This window comes from Chanos chanos, chromosome 6 (assembly GCF_902362185.1).
Source record: "Chanos chanos chromosome 6, fChaCha1.1, whole genome shotgun sequence".
Lineage (NCBI taxonomy): Eukaryota > Metazoa > Chordata > Actinopteri > Gonorynchiformes > Chanidae > Chanos > Chanos chanos.
The window spans coordinates 16,659,376-16,677,819 of record NC_044500.1 but is presented as its reverse complement, the minus strand read 5'-3'; the positions used below and the strand labels follow the sequence as shown (position 1 = coordinate 16,677,819).

Below are 18,444 nucleotides of genomic sequence, written 5' to 3'. Positions count from 1 at the left end.
TTCAACTGAATTTTGCTTTATTGAAAGGATGCCTCATCTGTTAGTAGCTAGAACCTGTGAATAGGCATTCCGTGGAGTATGAGACATCAGTGGCATTTGATAATGAGGTCAGTCATTGTACTTCATTGTGTGATATGTCGGGTTCTTTGCCTGTACACTGGAAAGAATATTCTGTTTCAGCCTGGTCACCTGAAAGAGAGATCACAATAACATTATCCCAAAACCCAATTAATTACTGTATGGAGCAAAGGGCTGGGAAGTCTGTTAAGATCACTCAAATAGCATCTTACTGGTTTGATAGTAGTCATAGACTTTTATCACTGCTGGCTTGAGATTCTTCCCTGGGACTTGCTGAATAACAGACAGAGTATAATGAAGAGGAATAGCCTTTGGAAGCTGCAAAGACAATAGAGGAATAAAAAACGACACTGACACAGACAGCGCATCCACACTGTTTAAAATAAAAGTCAAATGAAGAATGTAAACGATATGTGGAATTCACTTTACAACAGTGGACAAAATATTCCAAATCCATTTTTGACATGGCATTAAATAATGGAATTAAACTAACTGTGTGCGAATAGAACGTCAGCCATCTATTCTATGTAGTTTACACATGAGCTACTTTTGCAGCTTATTGTAATCCAAAATGAACACAGAATTATGAATGAGAAATTGTGTTTTGAAACTACAGCTGTAGTTTATTCTTGTCTTCTACTGGTATCATCTCACCTCCTCCAAATACATGATGACATGGTCATCTTGGGAGTCCACACGACTCACGAGTACAGAACGCCTCAACTGTGGAGACATTCGAAACTTGTAAATATTGTTGACTGCAGAATCTTTGGACTGTCTTGAGGACATTTAGGGATAGCACAAAAAGCAATAATTGACCAGGGTAACTCACAGTTTTCAAAGAAGTTTCATCGATTATGAACCCTGACAACATTTTTATATCCACAATGACCATGTTGGTGCTCTCCTGTGACCCATTATATCTGAGAAAAATGAAAAAGACAAAGTTTTATAAAACCAGAAATATTCTAAAAACAACACTTGAGTGAAGTGCAGGACCCCTTTAAATATTTAGGCAAAAATTGTGGGTTTTAATGTGTTCACTCTCACTGGACTGTGATTTTGATGACCAGAGTTTGTGGAAACTTTGTGCAGTTCTCCTCAGTCTTTGCTTCAACACTGAAAACAGAGTCCTTCTTGGGTGTTGGGATGTTGTAGAACGCGGCCATCTATGACAGACAGGTAACGCGTTCCCATTAAGACCAGGAAAAAATTGATATATTCAACAAACACTCTTGAACTCGAGAAATGAGTGAGATTATTCCACTAACCTGTACAGAGACACAGGCAGAACCTTTCACTTCAACACTATATTTTGCTGGTATGTCCTGTAGCGCCCTCTCCTGGTACAGCAGTGTATTGCTCTGGTCCACATCAAAAAGGTGACTTGCTCCACTGGCAGACTGCACTGTCACCGTTGCAGAGCTACCTGAGCTGAACACTTTAGTGGCATACAGAGCCAGGGCCTGTAGTGCCACCACCGTATCCTGATAATACGAATATGTCATCATCAGTGGTTACCCGTTTAAGAAAGATAAACCTGATCTTGAATTTGGACATTGTTGCATCTAAATGCTTTTTGGAATACCTGTGTGGAGGAGAACCCTCCGTAGGGGTTTTGCTGCCTCACCAGCCAATTGACAATCCTGCTGGCATAACCTAAGTCAGCAGTAGAGAGTGGGGAATTAGTGAGAACTGCTAGCAGCACATAAGAGCTCATCTCCACTGCCAAGGACTCTGATTGTTCCGAATTTGACTGGGACCAGGAGAGATGACCACCTAAGAAGAAGCAAAGACATAGAGTGCCGATGAGATAATGATGAGAAACATGATTTTGATGAAGCTGTAAGATCATCATCACTGACTTAAAACAAAGATAATCACGCACTGAAGGGAAAAAATGATAACAGCACAGGAACAACTACAACATATTATGGTGTGTTCACATAACATCTTAACCAGTTTGATTTGGGTATCTCCCTGATGAAATCTTGGTGAATTAAGCTAAATGTCTTGGAACAGGCACAGCTGTTTGAGAAAGATCACTCCCCGAAATGCTTTACCCTCTTTTGAGGCCACATCATCCAGTTTTTGCAGAAGCTGAGAGCGTATTTCCTTTTCCCCAGCCAGGCTGAAGGTGTAGGCGAGCAAAGCAGTGGCGTAGTTATTTGTTAGATTACTGATGGAGGACTTTAGGCACAACAAGCCTTTACTCACAGAGGGCTCCTATGGAGGGAGAGGGGCATTCAGTTCAAATGGATAAAGTAAAGCAAGCAACACAGTAACACAGTCTCACAGATTCAGCTTTAACAACATAACTTTACACATATAATTATTATTATTATTATTATTATTATTTTGATGATGATATAAATTAATCATATAAATATATTTAGTGGTGATTCAGTCTAAAAACCCATTCGAAATGCCTCCGGTTTGTCCATTACGATAATAAAAATAACAAAGATAAAAAGTGCTTAGCCATACAAGAAGGATCAGGAATAAGATCAAAGCAATAGTTTTGTATGCTGTTGTAATTTACTGCCACACATGTGCTTACCATCACTGATATGTTCAGCTCAAGCATTGCAGCAACAATGTATGCGGTCATAGTCACATCATCACTCACCCCTCCCTATAATGCAGTTTCAACAACAGGAATGTTGACATATAATTTTTTTGTTTTAGAAATTTGTTGTGTAAAGATGGGTATCTCCTCAAACTGTCTGCGACTAGTCAACTGAATTAGTATTCTAAATGCTGTGTAAGTCAAGTGAAGTACCTTCATTCTGTTCTGAAAGAGACGACCTTTCCTCATGAAGCAACCATCTGGTGTCTGTTGACTTACTAGCCATTGCTTTGCACTAGTAATGTGGCGTGGCTCTATAAAAATGTAAGTTTGGGCTTTGCCAAAGGACCTCATGACAAAAGCTGTAAGCCTGGAGGTGATTTTGGGCGATACGGGTTAGAAGAGTCATCTCTGGTAAACAAAGTCAGTGTCATTTCTCAGTTACACCAAACTGCTAAGTAAGGAGAATTTGATGAGCGTACCCACCATGTATTCCCATCACCTACACCAAATGCACTATAGGATCCATCAGAATGCTTGTAGTTAAGTTGCCTCTGGTATCCTGTTAACACATGTGTGCAGTTAATGCGGCAGAGGTGAGCTAAGGTACATCACTTACTTTTATAGACAATTCTGAGAAACTGAACATAAGCGTTCCCACCATTTTTAAGGAAACCAGTGGCCCTTTCTCGAATGGCTGAAGTGAGCTGCTCAGTGCTCTCTAGGTACTGCAGGATGTAGATGTTAGGGGAGAGAAGTGCAATGTTTTGCTCCCCACACCCATACGGCATCTTCAGCAATCCATCAAGATTCTGTAGCGCACGGCCCAAAATGTCTCCTACAGGGAGAAAGAGATGTGATATTATGGCTCCTCCCCAAAAAACAGGTAGCAGATTAATTTCTGTTAATGTTCCTTTTTTTGGTATTTTTACCAAGGACTGAGACTGAAGCTTTAACAGATCCCTCTACCACAACTTCAGGCAGAGTGAGCTCTACCTCCTCTGTCACAGTGTTTCCTACAGAAAAGACCACAGCAGAACAGAAAAACGTCCTATAAACACTGTAAGAAATATACATCTGAGTACTGTTTGTCCAACAAGATAAAGCGGATTCTCAGGCGACAATAACAACACCGCCTGAGACACTGACCGTGGGGACAAAGCAACCAGCTGTAGCTGTTGGTCTTTTCAGTGCCTTCAGCCTGCAGGAGATAGAAAACCATCATCTTTAGATCGGCAGCCTGACTTTGTCTGCGTGCTCTGGTGTCCCTGGCCCTGCATAGCCCTACTCCTCTTGGTACTTCCTCAGCCATTGGCTTTGCTGCATTAATGCGTTTATGTACTATATTCTTTCTTTGCATTATTAAGTCCTGGCACCCCACTAATGTTCTCCTTTTTCCCCCTCATTTTCTGTGTGTGTGTGTGTGTGTCTCATATGCTTGAGTATAAACGCCTTGTGTGAATTTGGCTGTCTTCCTCCCAGTAGTACCACGCCCCCCTCGACCGTCCAATCCCTCCCGTCCTCTTCATCCCTCCCTGTCATCCTCCTCATCATTGTTATCCCCCTCGTCCTAGTGGTTGTGGCAGCTTTGTTGCTGGTCATCGTCCCTTGCTGCTTTTGTTGTCTTTATTTTGTCTGCTAGTGTGTTTTCTTTTGCATTTTGATTGTATTGTTTGTAACTACTCCCTGGTCATGAAGGGGTGTCCTTTCTCTATGGTCCCCCTTCAGATTTCTTTAATTTTTTTTACCTGTTACACTTGTCACAGTCACAGTCACAGACTACCAGCATAGGAGCAGGGTGGTCACAACCAGCCACGCCACACTGCCAGATGAGCTGAATGAGTTCTACGCTCGCTTCGAGGCCCTCAACACGGAACAACAGAGAGAGGCCTTGGCCACGGAGAGCACACAGAACTCATCACTCACTGTATCAGCAGCAGACGTGCGTGTAGCTCTGAGGAGAATAAACCCAAGGAAGGCAGCTGGCCCAGACAACATCCCAGGGCGTGCACTCAGGGTTTGCTCAGCAGAACTGGCTGACGTGTTCGCAGACATATTCAATCTGTCCCTCGAGCAAGCCTCTGTGCCTTCCTGCCTCAAGTCCACCACCATTGTGCCCCTCCCAAAGAAAAGCACCGTGACCTGCCTGAATGACTATCGCCCTGTGGCACTCACTCCAATCATGATGAAGTGTTTTGAAAGGATAGTCATGACTCACATCCAGGAGATCATTCCAGACACTTTAGACCCTCTACAGTTTGCTTACCGACGGAACTGGTCCACCGATGATGCAGTCAACACTGCCATACACACAGCCCTCACACACCTAGAGGGCAAGGACACGTATATCAGAATGCTGTTTATCGACTACAGCTCAGCATTCAATACGGTCATCCCCCACAAACTCTCTGAAAAGCTCCTCACCCTGGGACTGACACCCACCCTCTACAACTGGGTACTGAACTTCCTAACGGACAGACCCCAGTCAGTCAGAGTTGGCAGCCGCACGTCAAGCACAAGACCTGTAAGCACTGGGACCCCCCAGGGCTGTGTGCTGAGCCCCCTGCTGTACACACTCTTCACGCATGACTGCATAGCCTCCCAGAACAACACCAGCATCATCAAGTTTGCTGATGACACAACAGTCATTGGACTGATCACTGGAGGGGACGAGACAGCGTACAGGAGGGAGGTTGTAGATCTGGTGGCCTGGTGTCATAACAACAATCTCTCCCTCAATGTAGACAAGACAAAGGAAATAATTGTTGACCCAAGGAGGCGAAGGGAGCTCCACACATCGCTTCACATAGGTGAGACTGAGGTGGAGAGGGTGGAAACCTTCAAATTCCTTGGCATTCACATCAGTGAGGATCTCACCTGGTCTTACAACACACAGCACATCATCAGGAAGTCCCAACAACGACTGTACTTTCTAAGAAGGCTGAGGAAATTTGGCATGCCAGCCAAAATTCTCGGCAACTTCTACAGGAGTACGATCGAGAGCGTCCTTACCAGCTCCATTACAGTCTGGTATGGAAACTGCACTGCTCAGGACAGGAAGGCTCTGCAGCGCGTGATTAAAAGTGCACAGTCCATTTCAGGAGCAGCCTTCCCCCTGCTGCAGGACACCTACAACACCAGGGTCATCAGCAGGGCCCACAACATCATCAGGGACAGTACACACCCCCAACATAACCTCTTCACACTTCTACCATCAGGCAAGCGCTATAGAAGTGTGAAGTCCAGAACATCAAGATTGACAAACAGCTTCCATCCACAGGCAATCAGGCTTGTGAATGACTCTTTCACACATGGCCCCTTCCAACCTCTTTGACTGGAGGACCACTGACTGAAAAACACACACTACTTAATGAACACTAAATTCTGCAGACACAAGACAGCTGTTAGTGCTGCTGTCCCACCACTGTCATCATGTAATACTGCACAATGCACTTTATGACTGCTGCGCTCTGCCCCCTTGCACATACTGCGCATGTACTGCGACATTTGCACATTCAATCTACCTCACTTGCACATTCAATCTACCTCACCTCTCTTGTTTTTGTATGTTTCTTTTGCTATTTATATCGTCTCCATATAAGATTTTTTCTACTTATTTATATATTGTCTTATTCACACTCGTCTGGTAACGGAGGATTAGCGAAGTAAGAATTTCATTGTACAGTGTAACTGCCTGTTTTGCTGTGCACATGACAATAAAACTCTTGAATCTTGTTTTTTCTTGCCCACTATGAGGATTAAGTCAGGCGGTGCCGTCCTGTGTTGTTTGTTGTAAACCTATGGGCATGTAAAGCCCTTTGAGACTGTAAAGAGTGATATTGGGGTTTAAATAAACTTGAACTTGAACTAGTAATCACTCTAACATATTAGCAAAACTGTGGTCATAAAGTGCATCCTATAATAAAATACAGTGGAACGCAAGAGGTCATATCATGTCATGAATATAGTCAGAGTTAGAGAGGTTTGTTAAGCCTCTTACTCAAATAGCTGTTTTATTAGTGTCACAATGAAGTGCAAGCTGGAAGATGAAAAAGCTAAGTCAGTTAGCATATAGATATTTAGATATTTAAACAAGGTTAGATATCAGTTAGATATTTAAACAAGGTAGGGTAAAAGATTATATTTCATACATGTTTGTTCATTTTATTTGAGAGTTTTTTCCCTCTCCTGTGTACCTTCCCTTCATCATCTGCCCTGTTCCTTATTCTTGTGGAAGGAATGTTTTTAGGTAGTTCATATTAAACCTGTGCGCTATGACTGCCTTTTATTGCATGAAATGTAAATTGGAAAATGCCATATATATGTTACATATGTTACACAGTACTTAAGACAAAGTATATTTTAAGATCTGCATTTTTAAAAACAACATAGTAGGGATGTGCAGAGAGCCAAGTATTTGTATTTGTGTCTGTATTTGTTGAGGCAGCAAAATGATTTGTATTTGTGTTTGTATTTGAATAAAAGTGGAAACAGGTGTAACAATCCTGTTTTTTTTAAACTACACTTCTAATTTTAGGATATTACAGTGTTAATATAGCTTAGGTATTCTTCAATAAACTATTATAATAATTATGAACACTTAAATGTTATACTGGTTTACGGTTTTCAGAAACCTAGCAACAAACATGTATAACCATAATCATCATTGAAAAGAAAATCATTTTAAAACTGAGTTCCTAATCCCCACTCAAATCAATGAACTAAACTCTAAACTAATAAATACCGATGTGAAATTGTGAGCCTCGCCACCATCCGCCCTAACTGGAGGATGCAACCCCGTGACACACAGGTTGACTGAGCAGTGAACACATCGTGTAGGTGAACTAGCTAGTAACTCCTCTGCCAGAGCTAAGTTAGGCTAATCTCCTACGTGGAGCATCTTGTGAAGTTATACTTCAGTATAGATTTTACAAATAACAAAATACTTCATCTTTTTGCACAGCAGCACCACATTATCATAAGTATCAGGACTTTGAAAAGATTGCGCTAGAAACTGTCTATTCCGAAGAAAGAACCACGTGGACTTGGAGGAAACTGCCACGAGAATAAAATCATAATTTTACATGAAAAAAGGCATAATATTACCAGAATAACGTCATAATTTTACGAGAAAAAGTCAAAATATTATGAGAATCAAGCGAAATTTTAGGCTACATGTTATTTTGGAGGAGAAGTATCAGAAGAGGCTGCTCTTTTGACCCTCTATTGCTCTTCTGAAATTATGACTTTATTCTCATGATATTACGACTTTATTCTTGTAATATTATGACCTTACTCTTGAAATCTCGGAATTTTTTTCCCTCAGTGTGGCTCTAATACTCTGTCGTAGTGAGGAACACCAACTATTTGACATGTTTTTTTCTTCCCGAAAACAAATATTTTTTAAAATATTTGTACAAAATACATATTTGTAAACACCCACTATTTGTGCAACATAGCAGGACAAAATAATTACAACCGAAACATTACTGGTGTTCACATTTGGTCTGAAATCATTATCTAAACCAGGTCAGTGTAGTATTAGTATGGAAAGCCCAATAAGATTTCCATTTTGACCCTTAAAATGTTTTCTACTGGAAAGCAACTGTCTCAGCAGGAAATCTCAAACACTTTATAAACGTATCTGAGGTATCTTAGATGTCTTTTTTCTTTCCTAAAGACATGGGCGGTACAGTAGCGTGATGTCTAGGAATGTTGTAAAGATGACATTTCACTTGGTTTCTCCATTTGTGTTGAGTAGAGATTGCTCTAAAGCTGTGAAATGTCAGCTAAATGCAGATTTCCACTGTTGTTTTTGCAGGAACTATCCTGTCTACTGCAGTTGTTAAACTGCTTTAAAATATGCACATGTTGTGTTGGGAATGACAATTATTTCTTGGTTATGGAGACTGTGACACAATTTGAGTGCTTGTCCAATCTATTTAACATTAGTTCTTCAGCATTTTGTGCCTTTTTGCACTTTTCCTGCCAGAGGATGTTTGATATTGAAACAGATATGGGGATTTACCTTCACCAGCAGAGTTCGCGTAACTGTGTCAATGCGGCCTCTGTCTGGTACAGTCACAATCTCATTGTCACACAGAGACTGAGATGCTTCTGCCTCTGCACTTACTGTCACATTCAGGACCCCTGAGCAAAATAATATGATAAGAAACTGCATCTGTTCTGAAACAAATCCTCTAAGGCAGAGCAAGACAGTATAAAAGTAATGTAGTGGAGTGATCAAATGCAGCATTTGAGCTTAGTAACTCACCCAGCACAGAGGGTATCAGAGTCCATCGGAAGGTCTTTCTACCATTTGCACGCAGACAAGAAGAATACTGGCCATCTGAGGAGGGTTTTAGAGTGTAGTCTGAGGAAGGGGCTGGAGTTACTTTAACCTGTCAGAGAAAGATAAGGAATTAGAACCAGAAATTGGTGACAGTTTTCTTATTCATCAGTGTAAACCTCACCATAATGCTCTTTGACAGATAGTTGAAGACAGTGGCCTTTAGCTCAAAGAGTTCTCCTCGGATTATGGAGTAAGGAAGGGAGAGCTCCAGGAAGAAAGGCTGGAAGACGGTGAGTTCGGCTGGGGCAGCCAGACCAAAGCCCTTGGAGGACAGACAAAAGGCCTCTGTCTCCCAGGTGGTGATGGTGTCAGGGACAGTAACAGGCAGTTGTGCAGATCCAGATTCCCTAAAGAGAGAGAGAGAGAGAGAGAGAGAGAGAGAGAGAGAGACCAGTATGGGAAGGTGTCTGACCCTTTTCCTCATTTGTTTGAGACACTGGCACTGTAGGGTGTAGACCTGGCCTGCCCAGAACATTCAAACAACGTTCACACGTAAATTGCCCCTACCATGATACTTATTCACACATAAATTGCCCCCCCCAACTCTGGGGTTTATGATTCATGATCATAAATGTGTTTTTCCACACAATGCCAGGTGCCTGTCAAACAGTTAATTAACAGTATTAATTCTTATACAGTAATTTTAACATGTGTCATAACAAAATAATTAGCATCCGCAGGGCACTGAGACTGAAAGAAGTCGAAATCAAAAAGCAATGCAATGGAGATTATCTTGTGCATAATACGAGACTGTGATGGAATATTTTCTTGTCAGTCATAAACTCGAGGATATGAGAATGAGAAGGGGGTGTGCCTGTCTCATAGTTCACACACTAATTAGCTCATTAGCCATGTCAGAATGGCTTGTCGGGCGGGCACTGTGCAGCTTTCAAAAAGAAAAGGTCATTTGTTAACCTTAAGTGTTCCTTAGTAATTAAAGTTGCAGTTGTGTAATCTCTCTCCTTCTTTTCACCCTTCCTTATCTATTTCTATCACTCTCACTCTGCCTCTCTATCCCTATCCCCTTTGATCCCAGTTCTCTCTTTGTGGCCCGGGCCGCCCTGCGTTCAAAACCAATACACACCAAAGCAGAAACCACTCGCTGTAACACTTAACAGACGCCAGGCTCGATGTTTTAGCGCAGCAACCCCCAAAGCATTTGGTCAAATGCTGATAACGTTTAATTGCGAGGGAGACTAGATCACCTCGGGAGGTTAGTTTCCCTGTGAGAATGGAATTCAGACCATGTCACAGGCCCCATCTGCATAGCTCCACTCGGGCACAAACTATGTAGAACAAAAGAGAAATGAAACTAACCATACGATATTATCAATTAAATACGCATATCGAGTCATAACTGTTCGGACAGTCATAAATGTGCGGTAAAACTTAAAAATAGCCAGGAGCCATGAGCAGTCATGAGCAGCTAATTGTATGACCATCGGTGTAACTGTTTTTAATGGTAAAGAAACCATATTTGGTCTTGTTCGGGAGCATAGAATGCTGTAGATACGAGTACGCGAACGTAATTTTACTATTCTTTAATGGGAAAAAGTTATATAAAATCATTTCTACCGAGCTCAAATTATTACTTCCCAAATTCCAAGGATTGTCTCCTCCTTTCAGGCAGAGACACCCCCAAAAGGATGGCAGCACCCCCCGTCTGCAAATCAAATGCCTGACTCCCTGCTATCCTACAGTTCAGCTGCGCCAAAGTTCAGCTCCAGTTGAGCTCCGGTTGTATCAGCCGTAAGTCCGTCCGTTCTGCCCTGCTCATCTCCACGAAGAATCGGCCCGGACTCACCGCTACGAAAGATCCGCGACGCTAAAAGACTTTCCCGGCACCGACACGAAGTCTCGCTCACGGTCTCCAACTGCCAACCTCAATAACTCCGGTGTCTCCTATCTGAACGTGGCTGGGCCTGCTCTTCTTCTTCCTCATCCCTTTTTCTCTCCCTTCCTCAATACCCCTTTTTGTGTGTAAGTAACTCCACTAGAACATCACTCAGATAGTTCTTTTGGTTAGGCGTGCCTCTTCGTGAGTAATGCCTCATGCTTGCGGAGTTGTTCATTCATACATACTTTAGGTAACGAGGATATTGTTATTGTCTACCGTTAGTTGTTTGTCTTGTTGTTAGTAGTTTAGATGCTGTTCTATGTGTGTGTATAGCGGATGTGCTTAAATTCCACCTGATTTCCAATTTATTCAACATTAGATTCATTCTGTACCGTTCGAATTTGATCTTTGTATTAAACGTGTCCGTTCGTATACCTACTCTTTGAGCACGTGATAAGTTATTTCCTTGTTACTGAATGTGGTGATCCAGAAACTTAGTTAGCTAGAAGTATTGAATTCGAAGAGTATTATTGTACTTGCTACTTTAATGCTGTTATTTATTATATGCACGGGTAATGAAGAGTTATTCGGAATAATTTCTAGGTTCAGTGTTCAGAACGCTGAGCTATAAATAGAGTTTTTCAGAATATCTGTAATTTCACTGGATTCAGGTTCCAAAATAAGGTTATGGTTACAGCAGAGTGATATTAGTATTAAGTCTGATATTCACAGTGAACCATTAACCAGATTTTCCTCATACCACTGGCACAACAGGCTTTTTAGCAGTTTTTAAGGTTCCTTTTGTTAGGCTCAATGTCATTTGTCCACTGAAATGGACAAGGGCCCTGAAATATCAACAGTGATATTTAAACAGATATATTTATGAAATTAATTAATCTCCACAACAGTAATGGCTAATCAGGCTCCCTAACAGTGCAGAAGGTAAAAAGTTCCCCATATGATTCAAGTTCAAATGACTGCTTTCATCTGAGCAGAGGTTGGAAATGGTGAAACCAGTTTTAGTCATCAGCATGTTAATCTTTTTGGGTCCTTCTTACTTCTTAGCCCCCACACAAACACATAAAACAGACTTTTAAAAAAACTATGCTAATCTCAGAAAACACCCCATGAACACAGGACATTGCCCCTAAATTAAATGCTTTGATAATAGTGGGAATGTCTATAATCTCTTTATAACCAAACAGCAACTTTTACAAATAAAATGCACACACACACACACACACACACACACACACTCAAATCTGAAATACTTACCCTACTTCTAAAAGATTCCAGATCCAAGTCTCTGGAAAGAAGGAGCGAATTGTCTCAGTTGGACGAATCCCACTTCCTCCTGCCATGCCAAATCCTCTGCTGCCCTCAGGGTAAACTGCAAACCAGCCAGAAACATAATAATCCAGGTTTCGGACACACTGGAATTATACTGACATTTCCCCTTATATAAAACATTGGGCTTTGAAAGATCTCACCACTCAAGTGATAAGTGTTTCCTCTGTACACTACACAGGGAGGAATTCTTGCAATTGCGTTTGTGGCCAAGTTCAATCCCATTCTCTGTTTCACATTTGGAAAAGATAACATGAGAAGATTCATCTCTGGATCAGAAGAAAACAGCGGACACTAACCATGACAACATAATGAAACTTGATATGTGGAACATACCTTGAAAAGACTGAGAGCAGAAATGTCTACTGCACCAGGGAATGGTAACACATATCGGCGGTCTCTGACATGAACACAGTCATGGTCACTGTCAAGTTCAACTGGATGATGTGGTGGCGGCCGCATCCTGAAGATCTATGGTGAAAGTGAGGTATGGAATTTTTTGAGGAAGAGTGATTACCTAAGTTTTCAGGGTGTTACAAAACTTTTATACAGCTTGTGTACTTCAAAGGAGCATGACTAAATCCAGTGGACTGTGAAATGTTTATGTATGCACTTTACAGCCATCCTGAAGGATTTCAGGGAACTGAAAAATTGACTGAAAAAACTGGTTACTTGTCAAAGTCTGATCACATTCTCTGACCTTACCAAGTTTCAAAATTAATCAAGCAAATTAAAACTGGCTGTGGGCCATCTCTTGCACAACAGAATATTGTATTGTTGTATTTAGGATTACACAATGTCTATGGAAAATTTGCTCATGCAAAATGAAAGCATCTAAAGTGTAAAGTGTAATTTGAAACCAGTTTTAAAATTTTTGCTTCAGAAGGTTCTACGTTTATGATCTTAAATTCATCCTCATTGTCCTATTAGGAGTCTATGTGTTAGATCCTCTTTTTTTTACCGTGTTAATATTAAGATTTTATTTTTCATTAATCTTTATAAAGTTATGCGCTTTAATTGTTTTTCATGTGAGTCTTTGACTACAAAGCTTCATGATATGCAATAAAAATGACAGATATTATTGTTATTTCTTAGGGCGTTGTGATGTCAAATCTAAAAATCAGCGCTGTACAAATACACAACCCAGGTCTGAATATTGCCTTATCAGCACTCAGACGTTTCCCTGATTCCAAGATGAGCACGCTCTGATCCACAGCACTGAGACCACACAGTGAGCCTGGCTCAGCTGAGAGTTGCAGGGTGTTCTCTTCACCTGGAACAGCCTTGGACGGAGAAAACTGCAAAGATACCTAAGGCACATATAGTAAGTAAGTACATGATTGTCATTTTAGAAATTTAGGATGCTTGATTAAATCTCTGTAAAACTGCATTTGGAACATTTAGGATGGTCCTAACATTTAATGAGAAATAATTAAGAATATGTGTCTGGCCATACCCTTTACCTTATTTCTGAAACACTGTTCTGTTCTGAAATCTTTGTGGCCAGCTATAACAGTCTCACTTGGTGGAACACAGTATACCAAAATCTGCACCCGAGAAGCAGTCTCAGCACTGACATGCAGCGTGAAAGAGACTTTGCCTTGATTCACTCTATCAGAGTCCTTTACTGTAACCTTCATGGCTCCATACTGAACAATCTCTCCATTGGATAATGCCTACATCAGAAGACACCAATAAATAAACACAACACATAAGCATTTTGTTGGGTTAAAGAGATGTTAGAGAAAGAGGAATACACGTTTGACCATTTGCAAACACTTACCAAGTAGATTATGCTTAAGGACCCATTCTTTATGGCTTCACCAACAATAGCGTACCTGACAGTTACTGGTACGTCTGTGTCACATTTCAGTGGTTCCTCCAAGTCTTCTATAGTAAGTTCACTTCTTGTGGGTGTGTGAGGTCTGTGGGGTCGTGCCAGGTGAATGATTCTGAATGCATTTATAATGTAGGGTCTGTTATTCCCACTATGAAAATGTTCTGTAGTATCGCTTGCCTTGATTGAGGGAGGAAGACAGAATTTATCATATGACATGCATGTAATTTTTCACAGATTAATAAATAATAAATAAGAAAAAGGTGTATCATACTAAGAGGTTAAGAGGGGCTGCAGGAAAGGTTGTTGTGTTGACAGAGAAATGAGCTATTCCATCAGCATCTGTGGTAAGATTCTCCATTAGAGTTGGGGGCCCCGACCCACCCTCTGAAAGAAAGATGTTCTTGTTTGCAATGGGAGTTCCATTAACATATGTAGCTTTGATCTGTAATTCCAAGGAGAGAAAGAGAAAAATAAGATTCAAACCGATGCTTAAATAATGCACCTCCAAAGTAAACTGATCATAGTCCATGTTACAGAATGGGGTTAATGCAAACATTCAAATGTACCTTTCCCTCTATTATTGCTCCATGTTCATAGTTATCTGGTGTATCAACAAATGTGAGTTCACCGAGCGTGTAAGATACATACACATTGCCATGTTTGGACATTGAGATCCCTGGGGAAGAGATGGGAAAACAAGAACAAAATTAAAATGTTTTCTCAAATCTGACTAAAAATGGAACATCTTTAATCCACAGTAAATCTTATAAATTTGATGGTGACACTCCAACCAAATGTTATGAGTGGGACCCACAGAGATTCCCTGCAAGTCATTCACCTGTTCCTTCTTCAGTTAACTTAGCAGAAAAATGAAATGAAGATACACTTTGGTTTTTCAGTAAATCAAATATGTTGAAGACATGAATGATACAGCCACTGTCACTCATCTGGAAAAAACAAAGCAAAATGAGAAGAAGTCGTTGTCTGAGAGGAATTCCACTGAGGAACAATGAAATGTTCCCAGTGCTCATTACAATTAATTATGAGAGGGACCCACCTCAACCGATTCAGTGAGGCATGATGGAGAATGGGAAGATGATTTTCCACACAGTTCCATAAACACTTTCCCAGGAACAGGTTGTCCATAAGTATATCTGGACAAGTATGCAGCTTGATTAACATTACATTAAATGCAGGTATCAAGTTACATTGCAGCTTGATTAACATTACATTAAATGCAGATATTAAGTTACTTTGCAACTTGATTAACGTTACATTATATTACATTACATTAACCCCCCCCCCCCCCATTGCAGCATTACATTAAATGGAGATATTAAGTTAAATTGCAGGGCTGCCCCCCCCCCCAGTTATTACATTGTTTGCAAAATGCATCCATTTAATGACATGGCCTTCATAAATGGAGAGGAAATCATGAAAGAAAGATCCACTCACCTTCCACACACTTCTACTTTTAGCCCCTCTCCACCTATTTCTATTGTTTCAGGTAAGTTCAATTTTATTTCAAACTTTGGCAAAGCTGAAATGGGGAATAGATTAATATCAGTATATAGATGTACAATGAATGAGCATTTAAAAAACTTATCTATGCACTGAACTGAGGAAGAGTCATCATTCTGTTATGCTTACCATACTCTTTTACACGAAAATAATGTCTTATTTGTCTTCCATCAATTTCTACAATGATTTGGTACATGCCAAGAGGTGCCTCTGAGTCCAAGTTATGAGAAAGCTGTAAAATCTTGCTTTTGGAGGAGACATCTACCCACTGACTGATTCTGTTTTGCCGACTATCCTGTTTTTGTGGAGAATAACAGTAATACATATTTAGATGGAACAGAGGGTTACAGAGGAGCTGTTGTATGTTTGAACAGTGCTGAAACCTAAGTAAAGTATATCATCACCTCAGTTTCCATTGTCTTACCTCAAGGTACACTACTGGGTACTGTAAAAGTCAAACAGATATAATTTAATCTCATGTCTTAACAGTTTCCTTTATACATAATATATGAAAGTCACGATATGCTATTCATTTTTTTCATGACTTCCAATGAAAATTGAAAATCTAATTTTACAACTGAACAACTGAAACTGAATGTGAGATTCCTTCATAAAATTGTGGACCAGAGGCTGTTATGGAGGATATAGTGTTTTTAGTATTTTCTTACTGCCATATTCTGAACTCAGCAATAGTTCATCAACCGATCAATATTGAGGCCCAGTAGCAACCCAAACATATTTATTCTGAGATCAAAGTCTAGAGAGCAAATGTGCCTCAATGTTGTGTCTCTATGTTTATTTGCTGTGGTTAAGTGTGCATATAGTATATAGTTAAATATTTATGGCAGGAATGCTGCCGAACCTTATGACCTGCAATAGATTCGGATGAAAACTTTACTGCATAGGATGCAACTTACCATTTGCTCAATTGGTATGAAATTGGAATCCATGGACACAATTCTGAAAAGCACTGAGAAACGGAGAAAATTAAGAGTCATAAGTATTAAAAACTGATGAGCTCAAAAGTTTGTGCATTCACATTGTTACTAATAGAGACTTTCATTGAGAGACTCAATTATAGTTCCTACCAATTTATGTTAAATTCAATAGCTCTAATCTGTATTTTGGAGTAACAATGATTTAGGCTGTTTTTTTCCTTACAATCAGAAATAGATTTCAACTGTGTTTAGAACCAATGCATTACCTGTGTGTCCTGGAATATAGATTGGTTTATCTGTCTGTATAAAAGCCATATTTTTTTTGAAGGGTTTGAACAGGACTTTCCTTTCCTTTTTCAAGTGGAACGATTCCCCTTGCACCTCCACTGTAATGCTCTGTTTAGACTCAGCCTGCACTAGAGGAGCCTGTGAGGGGAACAGAACGCCAACATTTTGCACTTAGCTGGCATGCTTGATTTTTATGTCCATTTCTTGAGACAGTAGTAAGTTTTGGTCATCTGGGAAGTAGACTGACAGCCCAGATTAAGAAGGTAAATACATTTTAAAGAGATCACTATGTCTTCCAAAAATAAAGAAATAAATATTTGGCAATATTTGTGTTTTTGTTTCTGTTTTCATGGCAAGATGCTACAACATTTGCCAAATGAAGGTACGGAGGGATTAGGAAAACTTTGCTGTTTGTACTGACCTGAAAATTAAAACAGCGATGAAACTCTTCTTGCGTTCTTTCCTGAATCAGTGTTCGGTTCTGGTCATTGTTGACCAGATAAACTGTCATTATCACAGTCTCTTTTGGCTGTAGAAGACTGGCACACAGTTTGGACTCAGTACCTGGCTGAATAACGGCAGGATATGTCACCAAAAACACCCTGGAAGGAGAATGTACACAGATTTGCGGGGAGAAAAAACACATCACCCCAATGTTACATCTCAACTCACACACCTGTCCCCCACCACAGGTGTAAATGCTTTCACAACTGTAACTGAATCCGACCTGATTAAACAAATATTTCAGATGCAATACGTTTCAAAAAGATAACATGATTGTAATATGTATCCTGTATTTACGGTTGTTCAGTTCCCTTGGCAGTATAGCAGAAGTGAAAAAACACTAGGATCAGTCCTCTCCACAATGGCGTCCCAAGAATAGCCATTGCTAAGTGCATTTAGCTCCTCCTGCAAGCTGTGAGTTCTGAATGCCTTCTTTTAATGCACATATATCCACGCTGATCTTTTCAGCAAATGGACATGTGGTTATATTAATGATTAACTGATCTGGAGCCTGTTTTTATGTTACGGTGCCGTTTTGCACAGTGGGCTTGTAGGGTTGCCAACTGTACTACGAAATGACATTTCATATTTTTAAGAATCTTTGGACAAACTTGCAATAACCTGAGTTGCATTTGCCAGTGTTCAGCATTGCCAATCCTCTGCTTACTGGTCCAATCAACACATCATTATATTTCCAGTTGTAGCTGTTTTCTATTAATTGCATCCAAAGTTTTTGAATGTCTTAGTGAAGGAAGGAATTGCTCAGCCTTCTCTGTCACTGTCAAGTGTGTTTTCCTTGTATTTATCCTTGTTTTCTTCCAACACCTTGTTTTCTTCCATCACGTGAATGGACCCAGGTAATGGAATATCCCATTCGTGTTACCACAGGCATTTACAAACCCAACCCAAGGGGTTAGTAACGTGCAGCTATACAGCCTTATCAAAGAAAAAATAATGAAAAATAGCATGCAGTATATACTGGTGTAGCACACAGTACACAGCATGCGGTTTCGAATACAGCCAAAAGCTATTATCATAAGCAATCTGCTTGTGCCCAAAACGTGAGACTACCATTTTGCTGAGCAGATCCTCTCTATCAGCCTATTCCAGTCGTTTGGTAAATTATTTCATATTTTATATGATTTCGTTGCTCTTTTAGCAAATTTACAG

The 18,444-nt window shown here is 40.3% G+C and overlaps 1 protein-coding gene across 1 annotated transcript; it reads right to left on the bottom strand.

The window, feature by feature from the left end:
- On the bottom strand, positions 1–17,716 carry LOC115813630 (alpha-2-macroglobulin-like). Its single transcript, XM_030776147.1, has 34 exons — positions 17,572–17,716; positions 17,192–17,372; positions 16,749–16,908; positions 16,462–16,514; positions 15,969–15,989; positions 15,674–15,839; positions 15,479–15,563; positions 15,081–15,177; positions 14,862–14,970; positions 14,590–14,699; positions 14,295–14,465; positions 13,967–14,200; positions 13,647–13,859; positions 13,344–13,493; positions 12,520–12,654; positions 12,327–12,411; positions 12,112–12,226; positions 9,121–9,346; positions 8,922–9,048; positions 8,676–8,797; positions 3,797–3,848; positions 3,580–3,663; positions 3,309–3,485; positions 3,134–3,209; positions 2,861–3,017; positions 2,639–2,713; positions 2,142–2,304; positions 1,667–1,857; positions 1,350–1,565; positions 1,129–1,247; positions 907–1,001; positions 733–845; positions 291–396; positions 1–189 (listed from the first exon to the last, which is right to left on the bottom strand). Exons 1-34 carry the CDS (start codon positions 17,667–17,669, stop codon positions 113–115), a joined length of 4,359 nt encoding a protein of 1,452 aa, XP_030632007.1. The 5' UTR covers positions 17,670–17,716; the 3' UTR covers positions 1–112.
- Positions 17,717–18,444: the final 728 nt, after the last annotated feature.